The 22,904-nt window shown below is 36.4% G+C and overlaps 1 protein-coding gene across 2 annotated transcripts in view; it reads right to left on the reverse strand.

Annotated features, from left to right (window-relative positions):
* Window positions 1-22,904, reverse strand: part of PHYHD1 (phytanoyl-CoA dioxygenase domain containing 1) — a 93,632-nt gene that overhangs the window by 23,266 nt on the left and 47,462 nt on the right. For both annotated transcript variants that reach the window (XM_053696026.1, XM_053696027.1), the window contains exon 7: window positions 1,757-1,778. In XM_053696026.1, the coding sequence (XP_053552001.1) occupies window positions 1,757-1,778 (22 nt within the window). The remainder of the gene's footprint in view (window positions 1-1,756; window positions 1,779-22,904) is intronic.

The following is a 22,904-nucleotide window of genomic DNA, read 5'->3' on the forward strand; positions in this document are numbered from 1 at the left end:
CAATACATTACATATATATATAGTGTGTGTGTTATATATACATACAGCAGTGATAAACACATAACACACACAATACATTACATATATATATAGTGTGTGTGTTATATATACATACAGCAGTGATAAACACATAACACACACAATACATTACATATATATATAGTGTGTGTGTTATATATACATACAGCAGTGATAAACACATAACACACACAATACATTACATATATATATAGTGTGTGTGTTATATATACATACAGCAGTGATAAACACATAACACACACAATACATTACATATATATATAGTGTGTGTGTTATATATACATACAGCAGTGATAAACACATAACACACACAATACATTACATATATATATAGTGTGTGTGTTATATATACATACAGCAGTGATAAACACATAACACACACAATACATTACATATATATATAGTGTGTGTGTTATATATACATACAGCAGTGATAAACACATAACACACACAATACATTACATATATATATAGTGTGTGTGTTATATATACATACAGCAGTGATAAACACATAACACACACAATACATTACATATATATATAGTGTGTGTGTTATATATACATACAGCAGTGATAAACACATAACACACACAATACATTACATATATATATATAGTGTGTGTGTTATATACAGCAGTGATAAACACATAACACACACAATACATTACATATATATATAGTGTGTGTGTTATATATACATACAGCAGTGATAAACACATAACACACACAATACATTACATATATATATAGTGTGTGTGTTATATATACATACAGCAGTGATAAACACATAACACACACAATACATTACATATATATATAGTGTGTGTGTTATATATACATACAGCAGTGATAAACACATAACACACACAATACATTACATATATATATAGTGTGTGTGTTATATATACATACAGCAGTGATAAACACATAACACACACAATACATTACATATATATATAGTGTGTGTGTTATATACAGCAGTGATAAACACATAACACACACAATACATTACATATATATATAGTGTGTGTGTTATATATACATACAGCAGTGATAAACACATAACACACACAATACATTACATATATATATAGTGTGTGTGTTATATACAGCAGTGATAAACACATAACACACACAATACATTACATATATATATAGTGTGTGTGTTATATATACATACAGCAGTGATAAACACATAACACACACAATACATTACATATATATATAGTGTGTGTGTTATATATACATACAGCAGTGATAAACACATAACACACACAATACATTACATATATATATAGTGTGTGTGTTATATATACATACAGCAGTGATAAACACATAACACACACAATACATTACATATATATATAGTGTGTGTGTTATATATACATACAGCAGTGATAAACACATAACACACACAATACATTACATATATATATAGTGTGTGTGTTATATATACATACAGCAGTGATAAACACATAACACACACAATACATTACATATATATATAGTGTGTGTGTTATATATACATACAGCAGTGATAAACACATAACACACACAATACATTACATATATATATAGTGTGTGTGTTATATATACATACAGCAGTGATAAACACATAACACACACAATACATTACATATAAGCTGACCCGGCCCCCTCTCATGCACAATATGTAGTTTAATTCTAGTGCGGTCCTTACACATTACCCATCACTCACCTTCACCTCCAATGCCCGGTTGCTGTATAAAAACAAGAATAATGTTCAGGTATCTAGATCACAAGTCATGTTGTCCCACTCACATATATGATAACAATATAAGTTTAGAGCTGAATACAATGTGTGTAAATTCTTTTTGGGATTCAGACAGAACACAATTTTAAAAAAAGTTTCCAATTTACTTCTGTTAGCAAATTTGCTTCGTTCTCATGGTATTCTTTGATGAAGAGATACCTAGGTAGGAATCTGGAGCACTACACAGCAGGAAATAGTGCTGCCCTCTAGTGCTTTTGCAAATGGTTAAAGGGATAGTAAAGTCCAATTTAAACTTTCATGTCATTTTAAAACAACTTTTTTATTTTACTTTTATCATCAAATTTGCTTTGTTCACTTGGTATTCTTAGTTGAAAGCTAAACCTAGGTATGCTCATATGCTAATTTTAAACCCTTGAAGGCCGCCTCTTATTTGAATGCTTTTGACAGTTTTTCACAGCTAGAGGGTGCTAGTTCATGTGTTTCATATAAATAACATTGTGCTCTCTACTGTGGAGTTATTTAAGAGTCAGCACTAATTGCCTGAAATTCAAGCACCAGTGGCGTCACTAGTGGGTGCGGGCCGCACCCGGGTGACACCCTCCAGGGGGTGACACCACCAAAAAATATATATTTTTTTTTTTAATTGAAATTCAAATAAATACAATGTAGAGATGCATATATTTTTTATAAATAGGGGCCAGCATTTGTGAACATTAGTGGGACTGGGGAAGTTGTAGACACTTCATTTTTTTGCCCCTTGAGCCAGTGCTGCAATTTCCACAAATAGTTTTCCCGGCTGCTTTTGCTTGTTTGTACTTTGCTCCTCCCCTGCCCAATTTCACTATGAATGTTGTGGGCGTGCACGCGGCCGGGGGTGTGCACTGACAGACTTGGAACAGAGTCAGAGAGCAGAATTTTCATAGTTTGCACACCTAAACCTTTTCTTTAGTGATTTATTTTTAGAGTGCTCTGTTTATCTTTCATTTGATGCTATGCTGAGCCAGGGAGCAGCTCTAGACATGAGCTTTAGAATTAATGCAGTGCAGTTTACATATTTTGTATGTGTGTGGGTCTGAATTTTTGTGTGTGTGTGTCTGAGTGCTTTTGTGTGTGTGTGTGTCTGAGTGCTTTTGTGTGTGTGTGTGTGTGTCTGAGTGCTTTTGTGTGTGTGTGTGTGTGTGTGTGTGTGTCTGAGTGCTTTTGTGTTTGTGTGTGTGTCTGAGTGCTTTTGTGTGCGTGTGTCTGAGTGTTTTTGTGTGTGTGTCTGAGTGTGTCTAAGTGTTTGTATGTGTGTGTGCCTGAGTTTTTGTGTTTGTGTGTGTCTGCTTTCTGGCGGGAGGGGGGTGACACCATAACTTACCGCACCGGGTGACACCAACCCTAGTGACGCCACTGGCAAGCACTGAGATAAGGAGCAGTCTGCAGAGGCTTAGATACAAGGTAATCACAGAAGTAAAAAGTATATTAATATAACTGAGATAAGGGGCAGTCTGCAGAGGCTTAGATACAAGGTTATCACAGAGGTAAAAAGTATATTAATATAACTGAGATAAGGAGCAGTCTGCAGAGGCTTAGACACAAGGTAATCACAGAGGTAAAAAGTATATTAATATAACTAAGATAAGGAGCAGTCTACAGAGGGTTAGACTCAAGATAATCACAGAGGTAAAAAGTATATTAATATAAATGAGATAAGGAGCAGTCTGCAGAGGCTTAGACACGATAATCACAGAGGTAAAAAGTATATTAATATAACTGAGATAAGGAGCAGTCTGCAGAGGCTTAGATACAAGGTAATCACAGAGGTAACAAGTGTATTAATATAACCGAGATAATGAGCAGTCTGCAGAGGCTTAGATACAGGGTAATCACAGAGGTAAAAAGTATATTAATATAACTAAGATAAGGAGCAGTCTACAGAGGGTTAGACTCAAGATAATCACAGAGGTAAAAAGTATATTAATATAAATGAGATAAGGAGCAGTCTGCAGAGGCTTAGACACGATAATCACAGAGGTAAAAAGTATATTAATATAACTGAGATAAGGAGCAGTCTGCAGAGGCTTAGACACGATAATCACAGAGGTAAAAAGTATATTAATATAACTGAGATAAGGAGCAGTCTGCAGAGGCTTAGATACAAGGTAATCACAGAGGTAACAAGTGTATTAATATAACCGAGATAAGGAGCAGTCTGCAGAGGCTTAGATACAGGGTAATCACAGAGGTAAAAAGTATATTTATATAACTGAGATAAGGAGCAGTCTGCAGAGGTTTAGATACAAGGTAATCACAGAGATAACAAGTGTATTAATATAACTGAGATAAGGAGCAGTCTGCAGAGGCTTAGATACAGGGTAATCACAGAGGTAAAAAGTGTATTAATATAACTGAGATAATGAGCAGTCTGCAGAGGTTTAGATACAAGGTAATCACAGAGGTAAAAAGTATATTTATATAACTGAGATAAGGAGCAGTCTGCAGAGGTTTAGATACAAGGTAATCACAGAGGTAAAAAGTATATTTATATAACTGAGATAAGGAGCAGTCTGCAGAGGCTTAGATACAAGGTAATCACAGAGGTAAAACGTATATTAATATAACTGAGATTAGGGAGCAGTCTGCAGAGGCTTAGATACAAGGTAATCACAGAGGTAAAAAGTATATTAATATAACTGAGATAAGGAGCAGTCTGCAGAGGTTTAGATACAAGGTAATCACAGAGGTAAAAAGTATATTAATATAACTGAGATAAGCAGCAGTCTGCAGAGGCTTAGATACAAGGTAATCACAGAGGTAAAAAGTATATTAATATAACTGAGATAAGGAGCAGTCTGCAGAGGCTTAGATATAGGGTAATCACAGAGGTAAAATGTATATTAATATAACTGAGATAAGGAGCAGTCTGCAGAGGCTTAGATACAAGGTAATCACAGAGGTAACAAGTGTATTAATATAACTGAGATAAGGAGCAGTCTGCAGAGGCTTAGATACAGGGTAATCACAGAGGTAAAATGTATATTAATATAACTGAGATAAGGAGCAGTCTGCAGAGGTTTAGATACAAGGTAATCACAGAGGTAAAAAGTATATTAATATAACTGAGATAAGGAGCAGTCTGCAGAGGCTTAGATACAGGGTAATCACAGGGGTAAAAAGTATATTAATATAACTGAGATAAGGAGCAGTCTGCAGAGGTTTAAATACAAGGTAATCACAGAGGTAACAAGTGTATTAATATAACTGAGATAAGGAGCAGTCTGCAGAGGCTTAGATACAGGGTAATCACAGAGGTAAAAAGTATATTAATATAACTGAGATAAGGGGCAGTCTGCAGAGGCTTAGATACAAGGTAATCACAGGTAAAAAGTGTATTAATATAACTGAGATAAGGAGCAGTCTGCAGAGGATTAGATACAGGGTAATCACAGAGGTAAAAAGTATATTAATATAACTGAGATAAGGAGCAGTCTGCAGAAGCTTAGATACAGGGTAATCACAGAGGTAAAAAGTATATTAATATAACTTAGATAAGGAGCAGTCTGCAGAAGCTTAGATACAAGGTAATCACAGAGGTAAAAAGTATATTAATATAACTTAGATAAGGAGCAGTCTGCAGAAGCTTAGATACAGGGTAATCACAGAGGTAAAAAGTATATTAATATAACTGACATAAGGAGCAGTCTGCAGAGGCTTAGATACAGGGTAATCACAGAGGTAAAAAACTAAATTTATGCTTACCTGATAAATTTATTTCTCTTGTGGTGTATCCAGTCCACGGATCATCCATTACTTGTGGAATATTCTCCTTCCCAACAGGAAGCTGCAAGAGGATCACCCACAGCAGAGCTGTCTATATAGCTCCTCCTCTAACTGCCACTACCAGACAAGCAAGAGAAAGGAGAAACCATAGGGTGCAGTGGTGACTGTAGTTTAAAAATAAAACACACCTGCCTTAAAATGACAGGGCCAGCCGTGGACTGGATACACCACAAGAGAAATAAATTTATCAGGTAAGCATAAATTTTGTTTTCTCTTGTAAGGTGTATCCAGTCCACGGATTATCCATTACTTGTGGGATACCAATACCAAAGCTATAGGACACGGATGAAGGGAGGGACAAGGCAGGTGCTTAAACGGAAGGCACCACTGCCTGCAAAACCTTTCTCCCAAAAATAGCCTCCGAAGAAGCAAAAGTATCAAATTTATAGAATTTTGAAAAGGTATGAAGCGAAGACCAAGTCGCCGCCTTACAAATCTGTTCAACAGAAGCCTCATTCTTAAAAGCCCATGTGGAAGCTACCGCTCTAGTAGAATGAGCTGTAATCCTTTCAGGAGGCTGCTGGCCAGCAGTCTCATAAGCTAAGCGTATTATACTTCTTAGCCAAAAAGAAAGAGAAGTTGCCGAAAGCCTTTTGGCCTCTCCTCTGTCCAGAGTAGACAACAAACAATGCAGATGTTTGACGAAAATCTTAAATAAAACTTTAAAGCACGAACCACATCAAGATTGTGTAAAAGACGTTCCTTCTTTGAAGAAGGACTAGGACACAGTGACGGTACAACAATCTCCTGATTGATATTTTTATTAGATACCACCTTAGGTAGAAAACCAGGTTTGGTACGTAACACTACCTTATCGAAATGAAAAATGAGATAAGGAGAATCACATTGTAAAGCAGATAACTCCTTAACACTTCGAGCCAAGGAGATAGCTACTAAATACAAAACTTTCCAAGATAAGAGCTTAATATCTATGGAATGCAAAGGTTCAAACGGAACCCCTTGAAGAACCTTAAGAACTAAATTTAAACTCCAAGGCGGAGCAACAGGTTTAAACACAGCTTAATTCTGACTAAAGCCTGACAAAACGCCTGCACGTCTGGAACCTCAGCCAGACGTTTGTGCAAAAGAATAGACAGAGCAGAAATCTGTCCCTTTAAGGAACTTGCTGACAAACCCTTCTCCAATCCATCTTGGAGAAAAGATAATATCCTAGGAATCCTGACCTTACTCCATGAGTAACCCTTGGATTCACACCAATGAAGATATTTACACCATATCTTATGATAGATTTTCCTGGTGACAGGCTTTCACGTCTGTATTAAGGTATCAATAACCGACTCGGAGAAACCACGCTTTGATAAAATCAAGCGTTCAATCTCCAAGCAGTCAGCCGCAGAGAAATTAGTTTTGGATGGTTGAAAGGACCCTGAAGTAGAAGGTCCTGCCTCAGAGGCAGAGTCCATGGTGGAAAGGATGACATGTCCACCAGATCTGCATACCAAGTCCTGCGTGGCCACGCAGGTGCTATCAAAATCACTGATGCTCTCTCCTGCTTGACCTTGGCAATCAGACGAGGGAGCAGAGGAAACGGTGGAAACACATAAGCCAGGTTGAAGGACCAAGGCGCTGCTAGAGCATCTATCAGCGCTGCCTTGGGATCCCTGGACCTGGATCCGTAACAAGGAAGCTTGGCGTTCTGGCGAGACGCCATGAGATCCAGTTCTGGTTTGCCCCAACGTTGAATCAACTGTGCAAACACCTCCGGATGGAGTTTCCACTCCCCCGGATGAAAAGTCTGTTGACTTAGAAAATCCGCCTCCCAGTTCTCTACTCCTGGGATATGGATAGCTGATAGGTGAAGAGTGAATTATCTTTGAAACCTCCAACATCGCTAGGGAACTCCTTGTTCCCCCTTGATGGTTGATGTAAGCTACAGTCGTGATGTTGTCCGACTGAAATCTGATGAACCTCACTGCCGCTAGCTGAGGCCAAGCCTGAAGAGCATTGAATATCGCTCTTAGTTCCAGAATGTTTATCGGAAGGAGAGCCTCCTCCTGAGTCCATGACCCCTGAGCCTTCAGAGAGTTCCAGAAGGCTGGCATCTGTTGTTACTATTGTCCAATCTGGCCTGCGGAAGGTCATACCTTTGGACAGATGGACTTGACATAGCCACCAGAGAAGAGAATCCCATGTCTCTTGATCCAGATTTAGTAGAGGGGACAAATCTGTGTAATCCCCATTCCACTGACTGACCATGCAGAGTTGCAGCGGTCTGAGATGTAGGCGGGCAAACGGCACTATGTCCATTGCCGCTACCATTAAGCTGATTACTTCCATACCAGTGACTGAAGGGCGAGAAGTAGAATAAAGAACACGACAGGAATTTAGAAGTTTTGACAACCTGGCCTCTGTCAGGTGAATCCTCATTTCTACTGAATCTATCAGAGTTCCCAGGAAGGAAACTCTTGTGAGAGGGGATAGAGAACTCTTCTTTTCGTTCACTTTCCACCCATGAGACCTCAGGAATGCCAGAACAATGTCCGTATGGGACTTGGCAATTTGGAAATTCGACGCCTGTATCAGAATGTCGTCTAAATAAGGGGCTACTGCTATGCCCCGTGGCCTTAGGACCGCCAGAAGTGACTACAGAACCTTTGTAAAGATTCTTGGTGCCGTAGCTAACCCAAAGGGAAGAGCCACAAACTGGTAATGCCTGTCTAGGAAGGCGAACCTGAGAAACCGATGATGATCTTTGTGTATTGGAATGTGAAGATAAGCATCCTTTAAGTCCACGGTAGTCATGTATTGACCCTCCTGGATCATAGGTAGGATGGTTCGAATAGTCTCCATCTTGAAAGATGGGACCCTGAGAAATTTGTTTAGGATCTTGAGATATAAGATTGGTCTGAAGGTTCCCTCTTTCTTGGGAACCACAAATTGATTTGAATAGAATCCTTGCCCCTGTTCCTCCTTTGGAACTGGGTGGATCACTCCCATAACTAGGAGGTCTTGAACACAATGTAAGAATGCCTCTCTCTTTATCTGGTCTGCAGATAATTGTGAAAGGTGAAATCTTCCTTTTGGGGAAGAAGCTTTGAAGTCCAGAAGATATCTCTGGTATACAATTTCCAATGCCCAGGGATCCTGGACGTCTCTTGCCCAAGCCTGGGCGAAGAGAGAAAGTCTGCCCCCTACTAGATCCATTACCGGATCGGGGGCCAATCTTTCATGCTGTCTTAGAGGCAGCAGCAGGCTTCTTGGCCTGTTTAGATTGAAAGTAAGAAGGCGCCAGACATAGGGTAATATTGTTACAATCTGCAAACACGCTCAAGTAACATATAGATGGAATACTTACAAACGAAACGGCACCAAATCGTGCCTAGTGAGACAGACCGGGACCTCAACCGTCGCCCGGAAGACCAACCAATGGCATGCACCAAACTCCTGCAGTCACGTGAATGTTGTAGCCAATCACCATTTCTTTGGGCTCACACACCTTCCTTGCAGACGTCCGATTCAAAAAATAGGATCACAGTGTAGACAAACCAGGTGTCCCATACACTGCGGTTTCAAGATATTGATTGGTAACAGTGCTAGAGTGAAAGTAAAACCCACTCCAAACGAGGTACACTAAAAACAATTTATTTAAAATGTTTTAAAATCAGCAACGCGTTTCTCGACCATGCAAGGTCGTTTCATCAGGCTTAAATACACAGTATGGTATTCCCGCTGCTTATGTACCTCTTCTAACCAATCACAACATCTAAAGCCTCACACACCTTTAAGGAGGGCGGATATGTTATTCTCAATGAGCACGTTTATTTCAGACCACATTGGAAATCATGCTATTATACTTAACTTTGCATTATATCATAACAATGCTAATATACGTCCTCTACATATTTGAATTTTATTTTGATCTTATGTTATTTCATTTCATTATACTATCTTGCGTGACTATTTCTCTTTGAATATTTCATTAATTATTATTATTCTATTTCCTCTATCATGAACTATATACTATTAAAAGGGGCTCTATATATAATACATCTACAGTATATTCCAATGTAATCTCAATAGAAATGTGCCCAAATTTTACCTTAGTCTCAATAATTATGTCAATATCTTATGTAAAATACACACATTCTGACATTATGCTATATAGCGTTTCAAAATAACAAATAATGGTTATGAATTTATTTCTTATGGTTTTATGATATAGTTATTAAGTGTCATAAAATTATGTATCAATAAAATCAATTATTATGTTTTCTAAACCATTTGACCAAAAAGACATATTTGTTCATAATTTGCATATTAATGCTTATGTATTTGACCATCAATTGATATAGGGTAATTGTTCTTAACTGGTATCATAATAGAGCTGGCTATGGTTTAATTGACCAAAAAGACTTATTGTCTTTATCTCATAATACACTCCTATTTATGTCTTTGTATTGATTATTGTTCTCTATATGTAATAATGTATTTACTTTGTTTATTCAATGGTTTGATTATTTAATATTGTTGATTAATTAAAGGCTGCAAGGTCAATATTCAAGTTAAGGCCTAATGGATGTAAGGTTTGTAACCTATATATCCAAAAGGTCTCTCTTTGTCTTAATCTGAAAAAACGGTTGTAAAGATCAGATTTAGGGATATGTTCTATTGGAGTTATTTTTAAACAGCATGGATTTCCGTCATGTTTTGCATTACAGTGTCTGGATACACTATGTAATTTATAATTCTTTTTAACATTACGAAAGTGTTCGGACCATCTTACACTTAGGCGTCTGCAAGTGCGACCTATATATTGATGTCCACAAATACAAGTTAACATGTAAATTATATAGTTAGATGCACATGTCATTCGACTATTCATTCTATATGTTTTCGAGGTGACATATGATTGAAATGTGTTTACATTATTAGTAATATGATCGCACATCTTACATTTCTTATTATTGCATTTAAAACTCCCTTTTCTTAGTCGTTCACTGATATTTTTATTTCCAAATTGATTCGGTCTTTCTCCATTATTTTTATTTTGCATGATTTTGATCTTATTTTTAACAATTTTGCTGGGTGCTAAAATCCTTTTTAGGTTTGGTGCCTTTTTAAAGACTACTGTTGGTTTTGTGTCAAGTAACTGACCTAATATAGGATCCTTCTTGAGGATTTTCCAATGTTTATCTATACTTCTTTTTATCATATCATGATTGCAATTATATTCTGTAATAAACATGACTTGATTTTCTCGGCTCTCTTGAGATCTATTAGAATTTTTTGAGAAATATAAATTTCTGTCATCATTTTTAGCTCTTTCATATCCACTATTAATGATATATTCTGGATACCTTTTTTCTCTAAATCTTTTTTTGAGGATTTGGCTCTGGGACTCATAATCCGTTATGTTACTGCAATTTCTACGGATTCGTTTGAACTGCCCGTAGGGTACATTTACCTTCCATGGGTGATGGTGATTGCTCCTATAGTCTAAGTAACTATTACAGTCAACTTGCTTAAAGTGTGTACTGGTAATAATTTTGTTGTTATCGAAACGTATTGATAGGTCCAAGAAAACCACACCACTATCATCTATTGTACTAGTGAATTTTAAGCCTCTATTGTTATTATTTAGATGCTTTACGAAGTTTTCTGCTGATAATTTGTCGCCTTTCCAGACGATAATCAAATCATCTATAAAACGGCCATAGTATACCAGGTTCGCCCCAAAGTTTGGGTCATATATATACTGTTGTTCGAAAGATCCCATGTATAAATTGGCATAACTAGGGGCGAACCTGGTACCCATGGCCGTTCCTCTAACCTGAAGATAGTATTCATCTTGAAAAATAAAATAATTATGGTGTAAAATAAACGAAATTAATGATAAAATGAATTCTTTTTGGGTATCTGGTAGATACATGTCTGTCTCTAGAACTTCAGAAATAGCTTGGATACCCATTGTATGTGGGATGTTAGAGTAAAGGGCTTGTACATCACATGTGATCCAAATTAGGTCACAAGTGATGTTAATTTTTTCAAGTTTACTGATCAAGTCCGATGAGTCTCGTATATAGGAGGTTAGACCTATTACGTACTTCTGTAAAAAGAAGTCAACGTAAGATGAAGCATTGTCTGTTAAACTCCCTATTCCCGAGATTATCGGGCGACCGGGTGGACATTTGGAGTCTTTATGCAACTTGGGGAGATGGTAATAAAAGGCTTTGTTAGGTTCGGTTGGAATTAAATAATTTTTTTCTTTTTTATTTACTATACCTTCTTTATAGGCACACTCTACTATATCCCCCAATGTGGCCAAGTATTTATTGGTTGGATCAAATGACAATTTAATGTAATAATTCTTGTCATCCAGGATTCTATTTGCCTCTTTTAAATAGTCTGTCAGATCTTGAATGACAGTTCCCCCGCCTTTATCGGCTTGTCTTATGACGATAGACTTATCATTTTTTAAAGACTGAAGGGCCTGTTTCTCATTCCAATAGAGGTTGTTCTTTTTATTTAAACTCTTTGGAATCTGATCTAAATCATCGGTCACCATTTGCCTGAAAATTTCTATGTGGGCATTATTTTGAAGTTTAGGAATAAAGTTTGATTTATTTCTAAAGTTTGTATGGATGAAACCTTCACACAAATGGTCCATTAATGATTCAGGCTCAAATGTAGGAACAATTTGGTTTTTGAGCCTGGCGTCCATACTATCCAACAATACAGGCAACATGGTTTCCTCTTTTAATTTTTTCTCTGCAAAAAATTTTTGCATCGAAAGCTTTTGTGTGAATCTATTTAGATCAACAAATAGGGAAAACATGTTGTGTGTATTTGAAGGACTAAATGACAATCCTTTTCCTATCACCCTGATTTCGTCGTCTGACAATGGACGGGATGATAGATTAAAGATGCCCCTACCTAGTTCCTGTAGTCTTGCCTTTTTGTAGGCTGTACTTCTTCCTCTACATCCTCGTCTGTGTGAGGTCTTTTGCCTTTGTATGGTGAGGTTAGGCTGACTACAGGTTCTAGGTAACTGGCAATCTTTTTTTGTTTCCAAATTGGTTGTCTTGGGCGCTGTTCTAAAAAATGGTTTCCTGAAGTGGATGGTTGGGGATTATTTACCTCATTATATTGGAATGGCCTTTCGGCACAGTTTTGAGGGTTTAGGTCACTCAGTGTATGATACCTATTTGAGGTGCTAATTTCAGTGTATTCTTGGGGACTAGAATTTCTTACATTTTGAGTATGTTCTCGAGTCATATTTTCTACTGGTGTTCTCATATGAGGTGTTTGGTTACTAAACATCATTTGATCGTTTGACCAATGGTTATTAGGCGATGGTCTATAGTGATTGTATTGATCACGTGGATTCCTATCCCTGTTATGATGATGAAAATTTCTTTCATCTCTCACATAACCATAATTGTTTGTATTAGATGGGCCTTTATGGGACCAATTCTGATCAGATGTCTGATGTTGTTCCTTCCTAGGTTTTGGTTGATTATATGTATTCTGTCTATAGTCTCTGTCATGATAATTCGATACTTGTCTATTATAATTTCCGTTATTATAATTACCTGAATTTTTCTTATTATTGTTATTGTTATTATTTTTGTTTTTGTGTTTATGATGACTAACCACTGTCCATCTACCATCATAATATTGATTGTTGGTAGGTGTGACTGGATTCATCAGATTTTCTTCCTCTGAATGCTCATTTGAATTAGATGTTTCTGTCTGTATTTTCTTTCTATTATAAGTGTAAATTTCACCTTTAAGGTAATCCTCATTGTCCCTGGCTAATTTTCGATTTTTGTTTTCCATAAGTTCTTTCTGATAGTTATCTGTTTTTTGCAAAACCATATAATTAAATTCTTCGTATTGTTTAGTAGTTTTATATTTGTCTAGGCTTTGTTGAACTACTTCTATTTCTTTAGATATTTTTTCAACTAGAGATTTCCGATAGGAAATCAGAATTTTCATAAGAGATATTGAACAAATGGTTAATGTGTCCTCCCACTTTGTGTTTAATGATTGGTCATCCTTAAATGAACAATTTTTAAGAATTCTTAACCCCCTAGGGACTTGGTTGGCATCCACATATTTTTGGAGCATCTCTGCATCTAACCAATGTCTACATTCATCATTTATAAGGTCTTCTAATTTTGCGAATAAAGTATGAATTGGCAGATGATCAATAGATGTATCTTCACTAGGGGCCACATTTGTGGATCCTACATGTGAAACTAATAATAGTCTCTTATTATGTCTTTCGTTAATAGAAAGCATATTTGGATATTTCTACAAAAGTTGTGGATCTAAAGAGTTATTTAATTTTATTTTAAGCTTGTAAACCTATTTAATTGTATTTTGGTCAATATACCAATGTTACACTACTATTATGTGTCAATGGATCAGGAATAAATATATTTTTACAGTGATTGTTTTTTATATATATGGGATTAATTGATATTTTATCAAACAGTGCTCAAATATGTTTCTCCAATAAATCAAGTGATAGTTATTCTTTCTACCAATTTGGTGATGCTAAATATTTTATAAAAACAATGTGAGTGACTAAAACCTATAATATGATTAACGTGTTTTTATAAATTTCTCACAATCTTTAAATCTCTAAAAAAAGGTTACTACAAGTTTTGGACTGTACTAATTCTAAAAATATTGTGACTGAAAAAATTCTTTCCACCAGTTTAGTGCTACTAAATATTTCGTAAAAAACAATGTGATTGACTAAAGCCTAAAATATGATTCACGTGTTTTGAAAATTCCTCACAGTCTTTTAATCTCTAAAGAAAAAAGAAGATTACTACAAGTTATAGACTATAGTAATTCTAAAAATGTTGTGACTGAATGTTCAGTGGCTAATTACTATTGCTGTATAAAATGACCCATGGAATACTATCTATATTAGCTGACAGGCTTGAAGTGATTCAAAAATAATACCAAGACCGTATTTCAAATGTAGCACATAAACATTCAGATAGAAAACCTATCGTGCTACTGGCAAGGCAGCTGACAATGATATCACAGAAAACTATGCTTATGTATTCAGTGGCATGTAAAATCCCAATTAGCAACACTGAAAGATATCAATATTCAATAATAATGTAGTGAGCAATATAGCATTAATATGATTCATATACTTTACAATTTAGTCCATTGTTCAAGGTTCATGGTCCGGCGGCAACCTCAGACGGAAACAACTATCCGGTGGTTACAAAGGTTTCAGGGTTTCTTAGGACTCCCTGTAGAGGTGCGCTCACGGAAGGTTATAACAAATAATGTCAAATATACAGTCCAATCGAATCCAAAATACGGCAGCTCTTCCAATTGTTTGTGGTACGATGAGCGAATCTAGATTGAAAGTAAGAAGGCGCCAGACATAGGGTAATATTGTTACAATCTGCAAACACGCTCAAGTAACATATAGATGGAATACTTACAAACGAAACGGCACCAAATCGTGCCTAGTGAGACAGACCGGGACCTCAACCGTCGCCCGGAAGACCAACCAATGGCATGCACCAAACTCCTGCAGTCACGTGAATGTTGTAGCCAATCACCATTTCTTTGGGCTCACACACCTTCCTTGCAGACGTCCGATTCAAAAAACTTTTGTAGAAATATCCAAATATGCTTTCTATTAACGAAAGACATAATAAGAGACTATTATTAGTTTCACATGTAGGATCCACAAATGTGGCCCCTAGTGAAGATACATCTATTGATCATCTGCCAATTCATACTTTATTCGCAAAATTAGAAGACCTTATAAATGATGAATGTAGACATTGGTTAGATGCAGAGATGCTCCAAAAATATGTGGATGCCAACCAAGTCCCTAGGGGGTTAAGAATTCTTAAAAATTGTTCATTTAAGGATGACCAATCATTAAACACAAAGTGGGAGGACACATTAACCATTTGTTCAATATCTCTTATGAAAATTCTGATTTCCTATCGGAAATCTCTAGTTGAAAAAATATCTAAAGAAATAGAAGTAGTTCAACAAAGCCTAGACAAATATAAAACTACTAAACAATACGAAGAATTTAATTATATGGTTTTGCAAAAAACAGATAACTATCAGAAAGAACTTATGGAAAACAAAAATCGAAAATTAGCCAGGGACAATGAGGATTACCTTAAAGGTGAAATTTACACTTATAATAGAAAGAAAATACAGACAGAAACATCTAATTCAAATGAGCATTCAGAGGAAGAAAATCTGATGAATCCAGTCACACCTACCAACAATCAATATTATGATGGTAGATGGACAGTGGTTAGTCATCATAAACACAAAAACAAAAATAATAACAATAACAATAATAAGAAAAATTCAGGTAATTATAATAACGGAAATTATAATAGACAAGTATCGAATTATCATGACAGAGACTATAGACAGAATACATATAATCAACCAAAACCTAGGAAGGAACAACATCAGACATCTGATCAGAATTGGTCCCATAAAGGCCCATCTAATACAAACAATTATGGTTATGTGAGAGATGAAAGAAATTTTCATCATCATAACAGGGATAGGAATCCACGTGATCAATACAATCACTATAGACCATCGCCTAATAACCATTGGTCAAACGATCAAATGATGTTTAGTAACCAAACACCTCATATGAGAACACCAGTAGAAAATATGACTCGAGAACATACTCAAAATGTAAGAAATTCTAGTCCCCAAGAATACACTGAAATTAGCACCTCAAATAGGTATCATACACTGAGTGACCTAAACCCTCAAAACTGTGCCGAAAGGCCATTCCAATATAATGAGGTAAATAATCCCCAACCATCCACTTCAGGAAACCATTTTTTAGAACAGCGCCCAAGACAACCAATTTGGAAACAAAAAAAGATTGCCAGTTACCTAGAACCTGTAGTCAGCCTAACCTCACCATACAAAGGCAAAAGACCTCACACAGACGAGGATGTAGAGGAAGAAGTACAGCCTACAAAAAGGCAAGACTACAGGAACTAGGTAGGGGCATCTTTAATCTATCATCCCGTCCATTGTCAGACGACGAAATCAGGGTGATAGGAAAAGGATTGTCATTTAGTCCTTCAAATACACACAACATGTTTTCCCTATTTGTTGATCTAAATAGATTCACACAAAAGCTTTCGATGCAAAAATTTTTTGCAGAGAAAAAATTAAAAGAGGAAACCATGTTGCCTGTATTGTTGGATAGTATGGACGCCAGGCTCAAAAACCAAATTGTTCCTACATTTGAGCCTGAATCATTAATGGACCATTTGTGTGAAGGTTTCATCCATACAAACTTTAGAAATAAATCAAACTTTATTCCTAAACTTCAAAATAATGCCCACATAGAAATTTTCAGGCAAATGGTGACCGATGATTTAGATCAGATTCCAAAGAGTTTAAATAAAAAGAACAACCTCTATTGGAATGAGAAACAGGCCCTTCAGTCTTTAAAAAATGATAAGTCTATCGTCATAAGACAAGCCGATAAAGGCGGGGGAACTGTCATTCAAGATCTGACAGACTATTTAAAAGAGGCAAATAGAATCCTGGATGACAAGAATTATTACATTAAATTGTCATTTGATCCAACCAATAAATACTTGGCCACATTGGGGGATATAGTAGAGTGTGCCTATAAAGAAGGTATAGTAAATAAAAAAGAAAAAAAATTATTTAATTCCAACCGAACCTAACAAAGCCTTTTATTACCATCTCCCCAAGTTGCATAAAGACTCCAAATGTCCACCCGGTCGCCCGATAATCTCGGGAATAGGGAGTTTAACAGACAATGCTTCATCTTACGTTGACTTCTTTTTACAGAAGTACGTAATAGGTCTAACCTCCTATATACGAGACTCATCGGACTTGATCAGTAAACTTGAAAAAATTAACATCACTTGTGACCTAATTTGGATCACATGTGATGTACAAGCCCTTTACTCTAACATCCCACATACAATGGGTATCCAAGCTATTTCTGAAGTTCTAGAGACAGACATGTATCTACCAGATACCCAAAAAGAATTCATTTTATCATTAATTTCGTTTATTTTACACCATAATTATTTTATTTTTCAAGATGAATACTATCTTCAGGTTAGAGGAACGGCCATGGGTACCAGGTTCGCCCCTAGTTATGCCAATTTATACATGGGATCTTTCGAACAACAGTATATATATGACCCAAACTTTGGGGCGAACCTGGTATACTATGGCCGTTTTATAGATGATTTGATTATCGTCTGGAAAGGCGACAAATTATCAGCAGAAAACTTCGTAAAGCATCTAAATAATAACAATAGAGGCTTAAAATTCACTAGTACAATAGATGATAGTGGTGTGGTTTTCTTGGACCTATCAATACGTTTCGATAACAACAAAATTATTACCAGTACACACTTTAAGCAAGTTGACTGTAATAGTTACTTAGACTATAGGAGCAATCACCATCACCCATGGAAGGTAAATGTACCCTACGGGCAGTTCAAACGAATCCGTAGAAATTGCAGTAACATAACGGATTATGAGTCCCAGAGCCAAATCCTCAAAAAAAGATTTAGAGAAAAAAGGTATCCAGAATATATCATTAATAGTGGATATGAAAGAGCTAAAAATGATGACAGAAATTTATATTTCTCAAAAAATTCTAATAGATCTCAAGAGAGCCGAGAAAATCAAGTCATGTTTATTACAGAATATAATTGCAATCATGATATGATAAAAAGAAGTATAGATAAACATTGGAAAATCCTCAAGAAGGATCCTATATTAGGTCAGTTACTTGACACAAAACCAACAGTAGTCTTTAAAAAGGCACCAAACCTAAAAAGGATTTTAGCACCCAGCAAAATTGTTAAAAATAAGATCAAAATCATGCAAAATAAAAATAATGGAGAAAGACCGAATCAATTTGGAAATAAAAATATCAGTGAACGACTAAGAAAAGGGAGTTTTAAATGCAATAATAAGAAATGTAAGATGTGCGATCATATTACTAATAATGTAAACACATTTCAATCATATGTCACCTCGAAAACATATAGAATGAATAGTCGAATGACATGTGCATCTAACTATATAATTTACATGTTAACTTGTATTTGTGGACATCAATATATAGGTCGCACTTGCAGACGCCTAAGTGTAAGATGGTCCGAACACTTTCGTAATGTTAAAAAGAATTATAAATTACATAGTGTATCCAGACACTGTAATGCAAAACATGACGGAAATCCATGCTGTTTAAAAATAACTCCAATAGAACATATCCCTAAATCTGATCTTTACAACCGTTTTTTCAGATTAAGACAAAGAGAGACCTTTTGGATATATAGGTTACAAACCTTACATCCATTAGGCCTTAACTTGAATATTGACCTTGCAGCCTTTAATTAATCAACAATATTAAATAATCAAACCATTGAATAAACAAAGTAAATACATTATTACATATAGAGAACAATAATCAATACAAAGACATAAATAGGAGTGTATTATGAGATAAAGACAATAAGTCTTTTTGGTCAATTAAACCATAGCCAGCTCTATTATGATACCAGTTAAGAACAATTACCCTATATCAATTGATGGTCAAATACATAAGCATTAATATGCAAATTATGAACAAATATGTCTTTTTGGTCAAATGGTTTAGAAAACATAATAATTGATTTTATTGATACATAATTTTATGACACTTAATAACTATATCATAAAACCATAAGAAATAAATTCATAACCATTATTTGTTATTTTGAAACGCTATATAGCATAATGTCAGAATGTGTGTATTTTACATAAGATATTGACATAATTATTGAGACTAAGGTAAAATTTGGGCACATTTCTATTGAGATTACATTGGAATATACTGTAGATGTATTATATATAGAGCCCCTTTTAATAGTATATAGTTCATGATAGAGGAAATAGAATAATAATAATTAATGAAATATTCAAAGAGAAATAGTCACGCAAGATAGTATAATGAAATGAAATAACATAAGATCAAAATAAAATTCAAATATGTAGAGGACGTATATTAGCATTGTTATGATATAATGCAAAGTTAAGTATAATAGCATGATTTCCAATGTGGTCTGAAATAAACGTGCTCATTGAGAATAACATATCCGCCCTCCTTAAAGGTGTGTGAGGCTTTAGATGTTGTGATTGGTTAGAAGAGGTACATAAGCAGCGGGAATACCATACTGTGTATTTAAGCCTGATGAAACGACCTTGCATGGTCGAGAAACGCGTTGCTGATTTTAAAACATTTTAAATAAATTGTTTTTAGTGTACCTCGTTTGGAGTGGGTTTTACTTTCACTCTAGCACTGTTACCAATCAATATCTTGAAACCGCAGTGTATGGGACACCTGGTTTGTCTACACTGTGATCCTATTTTTTGAATCGGACGTCTGCAAGGAAGGTGTGTGAGCCCAAAGAAATGGTGATTGGCTACAACATTCACGTGACTGCAGGAGTTTGGTGCATGCCATTGGTTGGTCTTCCGGGCGACGGTTGAGGTCCCGGTCTGTCTCACTAGGCACGATTTGGTGCCGTTTCGTTTGTAAGTATTCCATCTATATGTTACTTGAGCGTGTTTGCAGATTGTAACAATATTACCCTATGTCTGGCGCCTTCTTACTTTCAATCTAGATTCGCTCATCGTACCACAAACAATTGGAAGAGCTGCCGTATTTTGGATTCGATTGGACTGTATATTTGACATTATTTGTTATAACCTTCCGTGAGCGCACCTCTACAGGGAGTCCTAAGAAACCCTGAAACCTTCTTGGCCTGTTTACCTTTGTTCCAAGCCTGGTTAGGTCTCCAGACTGGCTTGGACTGGGCAAAATTTCCCTCTTGTTTTGTATTAGAGGAAGATGATGCCGCGCTCGTCTTAAAGTTTCGAAAGGCACGAAAATTAGTTTGTTTGGTCCTTAATTTGTTAGACCTATCCTGACGAAGGGCATGACCTTTTCCTCCAGTAATATCAGAAATGATCTCCTTCAGTCCAGGCCCGAATAGAGTCTGCCCCTTGAAGGGAATATTGAGAAGCTTAGACTTTGAAGTAACGTCAGCTGACCAGGATTTAAGCCATAGCGCCCTACGCGCCTGAATAGCAAAACCTGAGTTCTTAGCCATTAGTTTAGTTAAATGAACAATGGCGTCAGAAACAAATGAATTGGCTAGCTTAAGCGCTTTAAGCTTGTCAAGTATATCATCCAATGGAGTTTCTACCTGTAAGGCCTCTTCCAGAGACTCAAACCAGAAGGGTGCAGCAGCAATGACTGGGGCAATGCATGCAAGAGGCTGGAGAATAAAACCTTGTTGAATAAACATTTTCTTAAGGTAACCCTCTAACTTTTTATCCATTGGATCTAGGAAAGCACAACTGTCTTCGACGGGGATAGTTGTACGCTTAGCTAGGTTAGAAACTGCTCCCTCCACCTTAGGGACCGTTTGCCATAAGTCCCGTGTAGCGGCATCTATTGGAAACATTTTCTTAAAAATAGGAAGGGGAGAGAACGGTACACCTGGTCTATCCCATTCCTTAGTAATAATTTCTGAAAACCTTTTAGGTATTGGAAAAACATCAGTGTAAACAGGCACTGCATAGTATTTATCCAATCTACACAATTTCTCTGTGACTATAATGGTGTCACAGTCATCCAGAGTAGCTAAAACCTCCCTGAGCAACACGCGGAGGTGTTCAAGCTTAAATGTAAATGTTGACATATCAGAATCAGGTTGAAGCATCTTCCCTGAGTCAGAAAAATCACCCACAGAAAGAAGCTCTCCTGCCTCAGCTTCTGCATATTGTGAGGGGATATCAGACATAGCTACTAAAGCGTCAGAGTGCTCTGTATTTTTTCTAGCCCCAGAGCTGTCTCGCTTTCCTTGTAACCCTGGTAGTTTGGACAATACCGTTGTAAGGGTATGATCCATAACTGCCGCCATGTCTTGTAAAGTAAACGCCATGGGCGCGCTAGATGTACTTGGCGCCTCTTGAGCGGGAGTCCCTTGAGCGGGAGTCAAAGGTTCTGACACGTGGGGCAAGTTAGTCGGCATAACTTCCCCCTTGTCAGTTTCCTCTGGTGATAAATCTTTTAAAGACAGAATATGATCTTTATAACTTAAAGTAAAATCAGTACATTTGGTACACATTCTAAGAGGGGGTTCCACAATGGCTTCTAAACATAATGAACAAGGAGTTTCCTCTATGTCAGACATGTTTAAACAGACTAGCAATGAGACCAGCAAGCTTGGAAAACACTTTGATAAATGTAAACAAGCAAAAAATAAAAACAGTACTGTGCCTTTAAGAGAAACAGAAATTGAAAAACAGTGATAAAAGGCAGTAAATCTTATGAAATTTTTACAGTGTGTATAATAGACTAACAGAGCATTGCACCCACTTGCAAATGGATGATTAACCCCTTAGTTTCAAAACCGGATCAAAAAAACGATATAAACGTTTTTCAACAGTCACAACAAACTGCCACAGCTCTGCTGTGGCCCTACCTGCCCATATAACGACTTTGAAAGGCACAAAAACCCTTTAGAGAGGTCCTAAGTGTTCAGGGGACTCCTTCAGGGAAACTGGATGTCTCAAGCTGCAAAATCTAATGCGCATTTAGGAGCGAAAATAGGCCCCTCCCACCCTGTATTCACAGTGAGAGGGCCTAACAAAACTATCCCTAGGCAAAATCTAGCCAGCCATGTGGAAAAAACTGGGCCCCAATAAAGTTTTATCACCAATATGTATAAAAAAATACGTTTAAACACTTCCAGCAAACTTTTTATTTTTCAGTAATGTGAGAAAGTAATAAGAATATTACCTTTTACAGCAAGCATGATACTAGTCGTTATTAAATCACTGTAATCAGGCTTACCTTAAATAAATCCGATATTAACAGCATTTTCTAGCATATTCATTTCTCTAGAAAAATTTAAACTGCACATACCTCATAGCAGGAGACCCTGCACGCCATTCCCCCAGCTGAAGTTACCCATCTCTTCAGTTATGTGTGAGAACAGCAATGGATCTTAGTTACAACCTGCTAAGATCATCAAAGACCACAGGCAGACTCTTCTTCTACTTTCTGCCTGAGGCTAAAATAGTACAACTCCGGTACCATTTGAAAATAAACTTTTGATTGAAGATAAACTAAATAAAAACACCACATCTCTCTAGCTACTTCCTTTCTTGTCGAGAGCTGCAAGAGAATGACTGATAGTGGCAGTTAGAGGAGGAGCTATATAGACAGCTCTGC

The sequence above is a fragment of the Bombina bombina genome, chromosome 12 (genome assembly GCF_027579735.1).
Source record: "Bombina bombina isolate aBomBom1 chromosome 12, aBomBom1.pri, whole genome shotgun sequence".
NCBI lineage: Eukaryota > Metazoa > Chordata > Amphibia > Anura > Bombinatoridae > Bombina > Bombina bombina.